This window comes from Spermophilus citellus, assembly GCF_964194105.1.
Source record: "Spermophilus citellus genome assembly, chromosome: 11".
Lineage (NCBI taxonomy): Eukaryota > Metazoa > Chordata > Mammalia > Rodentia > Sciuridae > Spermophilus > Spermophilus citellus.
This window is the reverse complement of record NC_138192.1, coordinates 97,183,830-97,196,105: the sequence shown is the minus strand read 5'-3', so window position 1 is coordinate 97,196,105 and position 12,276 is coordinate 97,183,830. Positions and strand designations below refer to the sequence as shown.

Genomic DNA, 12,276 nt, shown 5'->3' with positions numbered 1-12,276 from the left:
ACGTATACTCTTAGTGACTTGAGTTCTATTTCATAATTTTAGATATAAGAAACTGGGTACTACAAGGAATAATATTGCTTGATGCTGAGAAATATTTTTAAAGACTTTCAGTCTATAAAACATATACCCCTTTAAAGGAAATAATGTATAATTAATAAATATATATAAAAGGTCCTAAACACCTTCACTTAATATAATTACCAATTGTAGCCAACTGTGGACTAGTGGTGATCAATTTGCAATAAAATGTTTGTACTTAAAAATGGCCTAAGTAACACACACAAATATATATACACAGATACACATGTATATATATATATATATATATATATATATATATATATATATATATATGAAAAAACCAAATACTTTAAGACTTGATTAGAAGTATTTTGTGGGATCGTGAAATATAAATGTACATTAGTTAGTTCTTTAGGAAGGCAAGATAGAGCTATAGTTAGGAGCAAAATATGCAATGTGACCTTGGAGCTTACATAATTTTCCTGTTCATGATTTGAAAAAGATATAGATTTTAAAATCTATCCTATGTGATTAAGAGCAATGGCATGCACTTTATCTTCTATAATAATGTTATTGAGAATGCTGATACATAGTGGTGATATTCCATTTCACATTAGCCTAACATAACTTCAAGTCTTTGTTTTTTGCAATAAACAAAAGTGCCTAGGAGCAACAATTTGTATTAACCTGGCATGTCAGTATTACAATGCGGTCAGATAATAGGAGAGATAATGCATTGTTGGTGTGGATCATCACTGAAATCTTATCTGTGGAATTGAGCTATTAGAATGAATCCTGAAAATGAATCCTATCATTCTTTGTAGAAGCTAATTTAGAATTGTTGAATGTTTTGGCTTGAATATTTTGAAGTTTGTTTCTATTATATAAAGAGACAATTTAAATAAACATTTGCTTCCAAATAATAGTCTCCCAAATAACAAAACAGACATCTGATACTTCATAATTTATTTGTGGTTAGATTGAGCAAAGACAAAACCCTGATGGCCAGGATTTGTTTTTGGCAATAGGAGCTCTAGAGATTCAGACATGGCTGAACCTGACAGCCAGACAGCCTTGACTTTGTAAGATTGAAGCCACTGTAGTAAGAACAAGACATTTATTTGGTATAAAGATTTTAGAGAAAAAGGAGAGGGTTCTAGAAAGAAAAGCATGATGGCCAGAGAAATTTTGGAGTGAGATGGTATCAGAGTTGGGAATAAATAATTCTGGAGTTAGATTTCTGTTAATTATGTGAGTGCTATCATAGGCACGAGTAACAAGTTCAGAGTTTAGTCAGATGCTTAGTTAACTTTGGGTAGATGGTTTGGAGTAAATGTAAATTTTCTTAAACACCCTCAACTGAGTACCTTACGCAGCCATCTCCACGTTCTCTATGGGCTGACACATGTGGCACAGTGAGCTACAGCTAGCAGCATTGCACTTCTCTGCCCTCCCACTTCCACTCTGTCAGAAAAGCTTACCTCATTCCTTACCCAGAGTCGGTTTGCTGGCTTTGTATCTTTGAAGCCAGTTGGAACATATTACTATTATTATGTCATTTAATTGCATGGTGGAGAAACCAATGATATATGTAAACATGAAAAGAAGAAAAGTTTCCTTTCTATGAAAGCTGAGATTATTGTTTAAGAAAGATTCAGTAAAGGTGAAATGCTAAAAAAATTGACTTTAAATTGGATGTGGATGAGAAAAATTTGTAAAACTGAAGGGCTTGGAAATTTATAAGGATGACACACTTAAATTATTATACAAGTAAGTATCTTTGAAGACTGTTATCCCCTTCAAAAAAAAATGAATGAGACAACTGGATGGAATAGATGATGCTTTACTGATACAATTTTTTTGCAATAAATAAAAAAGGGTGCAGACCTCAGATAGAACATTAATCTCTATAATATATAAAGAACTCAAAAAATACAAAGGGAAAAAAAAGAATAACCCAATCGTTAAATGGGCAAAGGAACTGAAAAGACACTTCACAGAAGAAGAAATGCAAATGGTCACAAATATATGAAAAACTGTCCAACATCACTAGCAATTAGAGAAATACAAATTAAAACAACACTGAGATTTTATGTCACTCCAGTCAGAATGGCAGTTATCAAGAATACAAGTAAAAATAAATGTTGGTGAGAATGTGGGAGAAAAGGTGTACTTATACATTGCTGGTAGGACTTCAAAATTGGTGCAACCATTCTGCAAAGCAGTATGAAGATTCCTCAGAAAACTTGGAATGGAACCACCATTTGATCCAGTTATCCTACTCCTCAGCATATACTCAAAGGACTTAAAAATCAACATACAATTAGTGATGTGGCCACATCATATTCATAGCAGCACAATTCACAATAGCTAAGCTATGGAACCAACCTAGTACCACTCAATGGATGAATGGATAAAGAAAATGTGATACATATCCACAATGGAATATTACTCAGCCCTAAAGAAGAATGAAAATATAACATTTGCTGGTAAATGGATGGAACTGAAGGCTATCATGCTAAGTTAAATAAGCCAGTTCCAAAAAAACCAAAGGCCAAATGTTCTCTTATATGCAGATGCTGACTCACAATAGGTGGGAGGGAGGGAGGAGTGGAGGTTCACCAGATTGGATGAGAGGAATGAGGGGAAGGAAGAGGACATGGGAATAGAAAAGACAGTAGAATGAATTGGAAATAACTTTCTTATGTTCGTATATTAATATACAATGTATAACTCCACATCATGTATAAACATAAGAATGGAAAGTTATACTTCATGTTATGTATGATGTCAAAATATATTCTATTGTCATGTGTAACTAAAAAGAACAAATTTTTTTAAAAAGGATGCAGAACTCTAAATTCAGAAAAAACATCCTGGCATCAAAATATGAGAAATGATTGGGTGTTTTAAATTTAAATACATTACTTTTTTCCAAAATGCCCACTTGTAGTGATTTTCACCTACTGCCTGTCTTAAATGTGAGCTCTACCTAATATATAGGTAATGGCGACTCCAGAATTATATTGAATTCATGGTCAATGGCTTCTGACCTAGTATGTCTGAAAACCTAGTTAAACCTAGGTTTTTTAAATACACTAGTAAAACATTTAACAAACGGAAATGTTGGCATACATAATTAATCCAACAATATCAAAACAAATGAAAGTAACCTTTTTGCATCTGTTTAAATTGTACATAGGGCCTGTGTATTTGTATGTGTATGAACACCAAAAGAGTGTATTTAGCAGATGCAGATATCTTCATAAATATCTTTTCTTTTAGCTGAAATATCCAAATGAAAATGAAGAAATTTTGCTGCTTAGATCTATTATTGATGTAAATCTGCCAAAATTTTTGTCCCATGATTTACCACTCTTTGAGGTAAGAACAATTATTATTCCTATGTGTCAAAACTCTTATAATAATGTACTATTTATCAAACATCTAAATTTGGAAAGTCCTTGTAAGAAAATTCCACTATAAAATACAATGACATGTTATAGAGAAATGTAGATCATTCCTTATTTTACTTGAGATATTTTCTCTAGCTTTGTTGCTTTGGATAACTTTCAGCAACTTGATATTTTTTAAAATAGTACTTTTTTCCCACTACAGAATATAATGAGCAAGCAAAATTTTGAAAATGTTTCCTTATAAATTCCACACAAATGTAGGCTCAGACTCTGTGAAGAAGTGTAATTTTCCTAATACATCACTGAATTCTAAGCACAGAATAGATACTCAGTAAATATTCATTCAGTTAGTGACTGGAGAAATAAAACAAATAAGCTTAATTTTTTAAAACAATGAGATGACTTTTATGGATTTTTTTCCAGATTATTTTAAATAAGAACCAAGTTTGATAATCATCTTATATTTTAAGATCAACTGATGAGCAACTGAGAGGAGGAAGTATTAGATGATTAAAGATAATGGTTATATTTCCCTAGTATCATTTGGTGTCATTCTTTTTCTCTTCCCCATTTCAGGTAGAATAATCAAGGGAGCAGTGGGCTGCTTATAAATGTTAGATGTCCTGTCTTGCACTACTTGCAGGACAGACATTTAGCTTTCAGCATGTAAAGACTGAAGATACTATGGCTTTCATGGAGAAGGGGAGAAGAGATACTGCCACTAGTGGGGCCCAGTGTCATTAGCTATGCATGGCAACTATGTTTCAAAATTTTTCTGAGAGGAGCTTTCCTTAGTATTTAGAGTTGGTGGTACAAATATTTTATGAAACAAATCAATAAGAAAATATTTCAAATTTTCTTCCTTAAATTCTTCCTCAGTTTCCTTGGTACTGGTGCATTGTACAGATTTTCCAAGAACAAAGATATATTTATTTTCAGAATGTGGAAACAACACCTCACTAAATGTATTCTTATGCTATTGTTTATTCGTTCAGTAAACATGTATTAAGCATGTTTCTCAAATGGAACATACTTGACATTTCCAACTGGGACAATTTCTTGTTGTGCACTACTGTCCCAAGCACTGCAAGACATTACCCCTCAGATCTCTATAGACTTATCTCATAGTGACAAGCAGAAGGACACCTCCATACATTCCCAACTCTCTAACTGGCAGGAACATGAGGAGTTTGGGTTGGAAGGTACTGAATACCAAAAAGATTCTGCTTCTTTCAGGTGTATGCATAACCAACTGAACAATGTGAAAAGATTTCTATCTTTTTATTTAGCAAACACTATGGCCCTAATATAGAGCAGGTACTATTTGTGAATGTATGTGTGTGTGATGCTGAGAATAAAGCCTAGGCCTCCCACATGCTCGTATATACTCTACCACTGAGTATAGCCCCATCCTGAACCAGGTACTATTTTAATTGCTTTACAAAGTGTAATTATTTTAATACTACAGTGACTCAAGAGGACAAGTGCTATCATGAGCCCTGTTGTATAGGTGATGTAACTGAGGCACAGTGATGATAAGTAACTTGTATTTATGGCAAGTACTCGTGGAACAGGGATTCTAACCACAGTCAGGATGCAGTGCACTCTTAACACTTTGCTGTGTTGTCATTTTTCCCCCAAGGAAATTTATTGCTCTGATGAATTGGGATGAATTTTTTTTCATAATAGTATCTAAATAAATGTAGGGGCAATTAAACTGGTATCATAAATAGCATAGTGTATATGCTTTTATATTAAACACCACTGAAATTTCAATTTTACCTTCAAAGTAAAAAGAATAGTCATATTTCTCACATGAGTTGTGATAAAATAACCTTACCAGTTTATAAAAAATAAGTTTCTTTGACCTTGTAATTAGAACTATCTATGAAAATATACAAAATAAAATTGTAATTCTTTTTAATCATACATTATGTGATTGTATTCATTTCCCAGGGTTTCCATGACAAACACAAACTTGAAGCATAAGGCATCACTTATTCTCTTGAAGTTTCGAAGGCTAGATCTAAAATCAAGGTGTTGGGAGGCCATGTTCCTGTTGAAGGCTCAGAGAAGAGTTCTTCCTTGCCTCTTCCTAGCCTCTGGCAGCTCCCTGTAACCCTTTCTGCTCCCTGGCTTGTGACTGCTTCCCTCTAGGCTCTACCTCTATATTTACATGACTTTCTTCCCCACATCTGAACCTCTCTCTCCTTTCTCTCATGTAGATGCCACTCACTGGATTTAGGGGATTCCCTAAGCCAGTATGACACAATCGTAACTAATTTTGTCTGCAAGACCCTATTTTCACATAAGGTCACATTTTGAGGTTCTCTGTGTACCTGAAATTTGTGGAGGACACTTCTCAATCTACAACTTCAAGAGAATAAGTAATGCCTACACAATGCATTCTGTAAAATACTTCTGAACTAATATTTATATATGTATGAGATATGGATTAAAGTTAATTATTTTGACGTAACTAGTTGTTCTCATACCCTTTGTTGAAAAGATTCTTCTCTAATGAATTGCCTTTGTATCTTTGTTGAGAATCAGTTGTTTATGAAAGTGTGAATCTATTTCTGGACTTCTTTTTCCTGTTCTATTGATATATTTATTACTTTTTACCAATATGGCAGTCTTCATAATAAACCTCAAAATCACATAGTATGAGTCCTTCAACTTTCTACTTTAAAACATTGTAAAACTAAATATCAAACCTCGGGCTGGGGTTGTGGCTCAGTAATAGGGTGCTTGTTTCACATGTGTTAGACACTGTGTTCAATTTTCAGCACCACATATAAATAAATGAATAAAATAAAGGTCCATCAACAACTAAAAATATATATATATAACCTCAAGCTATAAAATTTTTAGAAGAAAACACGCAATTTTGAACTATTTTTACTTAAAAGATCTTTTTCCACTAAACTAAATATGTATTATATTCATATTTTAACTAATATTATGTATATTTAATATAAATGTCTAAAATATAAATTTTCCAAATCATCTGTCATCAGGGAATTACTTCAGATTTGTTTCCTGGGGTGAAATTACCAAAACCAGATTATAATGATTTGCTGGCAGCTATTCAAGATAATTGTGCCTCCATGAATTTACAAATGACTGACTTCTTTTCTGAGAAGATCCTGCAAATATATGAAATGATGATTGTACGACATGGTTTTATGATTGTTGGAGAACCATTTGGAGGAAAAACTAGTGCATACCGTGTCTTAGCTGGGGCACTGAATGACATATGTGAGAAGGTATGTGTTATTAATGCATTTATTTACTTATAATAAGCTTAAATCATTTTAAAAAACACTCTCCACATACAGCTTAAAATCATGAGGAAAATGAGTCAAAGAGAAAATAAAATTAGAAAAGTAAAGTGAAGCAAGTAGGAAGTTAATCCTATAAAGAGTATGCCACAAATTTGCCTTTTATTTTTTATTTTTTTAGTTGTTGACAGACCTTTATTTTATTTATTAATATGTGGTGCTGAGAATCGAGCCCAATGCCTCACCCATGCCAAGCAAGTGCACTACCTCTGAGCCCCAGACCCAGCCCCACAAAATTGCCTTTTAAACTTTTGTTTATTTTTTAATTGTAAGATAATACATGTTAATTGTAGAAAAGAGTCTAAAAAACAGAAGAATATTTAGGTTTTCCTTTAATTATTTTAAGAGAATTTTTATTTTCTAGAAAGTTAGATTTGTAATGAAAACTTCTGATAGGGCTGCTGGTGAAATTAATTTAACAAAGGGAGTATATATGTGTGTATATATATGACATATACACTTGTGCATACAAAATTTCTATTTTTCAGATTTTTATTATTGTAATGAATAATGTAAATTAATGTACAACTTAATGGATTTCATTGTGACATTTTCATACATGCATATACAATGGCTTTGATCATGTCTACCTTTTCTTCTAACCATTTTAGCCCCGTCTTTCCCCTCTCCTCCAGTTCCCTTCCCTAATAATATCTCTCTTTTACATTCAGGTCTTTTGTTTGTTTGTTTCCACATATGAAAGAAAACATGGCACACTTGTCTTTCTGTGTCTGGCTTATTTTTTTTTTCCTTTTTTATTTTTTTTATTTTTTTTTTTAATTTTTTATTGGTTGTTCACAACATGACAAAGCTCTTGACATATCATATTTCATACATTAGATTGAAGTGGGTTATGAACCCCCAATTTTACCCCAAATGCAGATTGCAGAATCACATCGGTTACACATCCACAATTTTACATAATGCCCTATTAGTAATTGTTGTATTCTGCTACCTTTCCTATCCCCTACTATCCCCCCTCCCCTCCCCTCCCAACTTCTCTCTCTACCCCATCTACTGTAGTTCATTTCTCTCCTTGTTTATTTTCCCATTCCCCTCACAACCTCTTATATGTAATTTTGTATAGCAATGAGGGTCTCCCTCCATTTCCATGCAATTTCCCTTTTCTCTCCCTATCCCTCCCATCTCATGTCTCTGTTTAAAGTTAATCTTTTCTTCCTGCTCTCCCTCCGTACTCTGTTCATAGTTGCTCTCATTATATCAAAGAAGACATTTGGTATTTGTTTTTTAGGGATTGGCTAGCTTCACTAAGCATAATCTGCTCTAGTGCCATCCATTTCCCTGAAAATTCTATTATTTTGTCATTTTTTATTGCTGCATAGTACTCCATTGTGTATAGATGCCACATTTTTTTTATCCATTCATCTATTGAAGGGCATCTGGGTTGGTTCCACAGTCTAGCTATTGTGAATTGTGCTGCTATGAACATCGATGTGGCAGTATCACTGTAGCATGCTTTTTTAAGGTCTTCAGGGAATAGTCCGAGAAGGGCAATAGCTGGGTCAAATGGTGGTTCCATTCCCAGCTTTCCCAGGAATCTCCAAACTGCTTTCCAAATTGGCCGCACCAATTTGCAGTCTCACCAGCAATGTACAAGTGTACCCTTTTCTCCACATTCTCGCCAGCACTTGTTGTTGTTTGACTTCATAGTGGCTGCCAATCTTACTGGGGTGAGATGGTATCTTAGTGTGGTTTTGATTTGCATTTCTCTGACTGCTAGAGATGGAGAGCATTTTTTCATGTACTTGTTGATTGATTGTATATCCTCCTCTGAGAAGTGTCTGTTCAGGTCCTTGGCCCATTTGTTGATTGGGTTATTTGTTATCTTATTGTCTAATTTTTTGAGTTCTTTGTATACTCTGGATATTAGGGCTCTATCTGAGGTGTGAGGAGTAAAAATTTGTTCCCAGGATGTAGGCTCCCTATTTACCTCTCTTATTGTTTCTTTTGCTGAGAAAAAACTTTTAAGTTTAATTAAGTCCCATTTGTTGATTCTAGTTGTTAACTCTTGTGCTATGGGTGTCCTATTAAGGAATTTGGAGCCCGACCCCACAATCTGTAGGTCGGAGCCAACTTTTTCTTCTATCAGACGCAGAGTTTCTGATTTGATATCAAGCTCCTTGATCCATTTTGAGTTAACTTTTGTGCATGGCGAGAGAAAGGGATTAAGTTTCATTTTGTTGCATATGGATTTCCAGTTTTCCCAACACCATTTGTTAAAGATGCTATCCTTCCTCCATTGCATGCTTATAGCCCCTTTATCAAATATAAGATAGTTGTAGCTTTGTGGATTAGTCTCTGTGTCCTCTATTTTATACCATTGGTCCACCCGTCTGTTTTGGTACCAGTACCATGCTGTTTTTGTCACTATTGCTCTGTAATATAGTTTGAAATCTGGTATTGCTATACCGCCTGATTCACACTTACTGCTTAGAATTGCTTTTGCTATTCTGGGTCTTTTATTTTTCCATATGAATTTCATGATTGCTTTATCTATTTCTACAAGAAATGCCGTTGGGATTTTGATTGGCATTGCATTAAATCTATAGAGAACTTTTGGTAATATCGCCATTTTGATGATGTTAGTTCTGCCTATCCATGAACAGGGTATATTTTTCTATCTTCTAAGATCTTCTTCTACTTCTCTCTTTAGGGTTCTGTAGTTTTCATTGTATAAATCTTTCACCTCTTTTGTTAGGTTGATTCCCAAGTATTTTATTTTTTTTGAGGATATTGTGAATGGAGTGTTTTTCCTCATTTCCATTTCAGAAGTTTTGTCGCTGATATACAGAAATGCCTTTGATTTATGCGTGTTGATTTTATATCCTGCCACTTTGCTGAATTCATTTATTAGTTCTAGTAGTTTCTTTGTAGACCCTTTTGGGTCTTCTAGGTATAGAATCATGTCATCCGCAAATAGTGATAATTTAAGTTCTTCTTTTCCAATTTTTATGCCTTTAATTTCTTTCGTCTGTCTAATTGCTCTGGCCAGTGTTTCAAGAACTATATTGAATAGAAGTGGAGATAAAGGGCATCCCTGTCTTGTTCCGGATTTTAGAGGGAATGCCTTCAACTTTTGTCCATTCAGAATAATGCTAGCCTGAGGCTTAGCATAGATAGCTTTTACAATGTCAAGGTAAGTTCCTGTTATCCCTAGTTTTTCTAATGTTTTGAACATAAAGGGATGCTGTACTTTGTCAAATGCTTTCTCTGCATCTATCGAGATGATCATATGGTTCTTATCTTTAAGTCTATTGATGTGGTGAATAACATTTATTGATTTCCGTATGTTGAACCATCCTTGCATCCCAGGGATGAATCCTACTTGATCATGGTGCACTATTTTTTTGATGTGTTTTTGTATTCGATTCGCCAGAATTTTATTGAGGATTTTTGCATCTAGGTTCATTAGAGATATTGGTCTGTAGTTTTCTTTCTTTGAGGTGTCTTTGTCTGGTTTCGGAATCAGGGTGATGTTGGCCTCATAGAATGAATTTGGAAGAGCTCCCTCTTTTTCTATTTCCTGAAATAACTTGAAAAGTATTGGTATTAATTCTTCTTTAAAGGTTTTGTAAAACTCCGCTGTATACCCATCCGGTCCTGGACTTTTCTTGGTTGGTAGTCTTTTGATGGTTTCTTCAATTTCATCCATTGAAATTGGTCTGTTCAGATTGTGTGTATCCTCCTGACTCAGTCTGGGCAAATCATATGACTTAAGAAATTTATCGATGTCTTCACTATCCTCTATTTTATTGGAATATAGGTTTTCAAAATAATTTCTGATTGTCTTCTGTATTTCTGTAGCATCTGTTGTGATATTGCCTTTTTCATCCCGTATGTTAGTAATTTGAGTTCTCTCTCTTCTTCTCTTCGTTAGCATAGCTAAAGGTCTGTCGATCTTATTTATTTTTTCGAAGAACCAACTTTTAGTTTTGTTAATTTTTTCAATAGTTTCTTTTGTTTCAATTTCATTGATTTCTGCTCTGATTTTAATTATTTCTTGCCTTCTGCTACATTTGCTGTTGTTTTGCTCTTCCTTTTCTAGGGCTTTGAGTTGGAGTGTGAGCTCATTTATTTGTTGGTTTCTTCTTTTTTTGAGGAATGACCACCAGGCGATGAATTTTCCTCTTAAAACTGCTTTCATTGTGTCCCATAGATTCCAATATGTTGTGTCTGTATTTTCGTTTATCTCTAAGAATTTTTTGATTTCCTCCTTTATGTCTTCTGTAACCCATTGATCATTCAGTAATATATTGTTCATTTTCCATGTGATGTAGGATTTTTCCTTCCTTCTTTTATCATTGATTTCCAGTTTCATTCCATTATGATCAGATAAAATGCATGGTATTATCTCCACCCCTTTATATTTACTGAGGGTTGCCCTATGGCATAATATATGGTCTATTTTTGAGAAGGATCCATGTGCTGCTGAGAAAAAAGTATAGCCATTTGATGATGGTTGATATATTCTATATAAGTCAGTTAAGTCTAGGTTATTGATTGTGGTATTGAGATCTATCGTTTCTTTATTCAACTTTTGTTTGGAGGATCTGTCCAATGGTGAGAGTGGTGTGTTGAAGTCTCCCATAATTATTGTGTTGTGGTCTATTTGATTCTTGAATTTGAGAAGAATTTTTTTTATGAATGTCGCAGCACCATTATTTGGTGCGTAAATATTGATAATTGTTATGTCTTGTTGGTGAATGGTTCCTTTTAACAGTATATAATGACCTTCTTTATCCCTTTTGATTAACTTAGTCTTGAAGTCGATTTTATTCGATATGAGGATGGCCACCCCTGCTTGCTTGCGAGGACCGTGTGCGTGGTATATTTTTTCCCATCCTTTCACCTTTAGCCTGTGTATGTCTTTTCCAATCAGATGTGTCTCCTGGAGGCAGCATATTGTTGGGTTTGTTTTTTTAATCCATGATACCAGCCTATGTCGCTTTATTGGAGAGTTTAAGCCATTAACATTCAGAGTTACTATTGATATATGGTTTGAACTTCCATCCATGATTGATTGTTTATCCTTTTTTTTTAAAAAAAAAAAAAATTTAGTTTGTTTCACCATGGTTGTCTTTCCCCTCGCCCTCTGTCTTTACTGAGGCACTTCCCACTGATGGTTTTGGTTATTGTTTTTCATTTCTTCTTCATGTAGTGTTTTGCTCAAAATGCTTTGCAATGCTGGTTTTCTGGCTGCAAATTCTTTTAACTTTTGTTTATCATGAAAGATTTTTATTTCGTTGTCATACCTGAAGCTTAATTTTGCTGGATACAGGATTCTTGGTTGGCATCCATTGTCTTTCAGTGTTTGAAATACATTGTTCCATGACCTTCTTGCTTTCAGTTTCTGTGCTGAAAAATCCGTTGTTAACCGTATTGGTTTACCCCTAAATGTAATCTGTCTCCTTTCCCTTGTAGCTTTTAATATTTTCTCTTTGTTCTGTATATTGGATATCTTCATAACAATGTGT

General features: G+C 34.1%; 1 protein-coding gene across 1 annotated transcript in view; it reads left to right on the top strand.

The window, feature by feature from the left end:
• DNAH7 (dynein axonemal heavy chain 7) overlaps positions 1 to 12,276 on the top strand; it is a gene marked incomplete at both ends in the record, with an annotated part of 288,918 nt that overhangs the window by 123,512 nt on the left and 153,130 nt on the right. The window contains 2 exons of the mRNA XM_081261736.1: positions 3,307 to 3,405; positions 6,458 to 6,706. Coding sequence (XP_081117862.1) covers positions 3,307 to 3,405; positions 6,458 to 6,706 — 348 coding nt within the window. The remainder of the gene's footprint in view (positions 1 to 3,306; positions 3,406 to 6,457; positions 6,707 to 12,276) is intronic.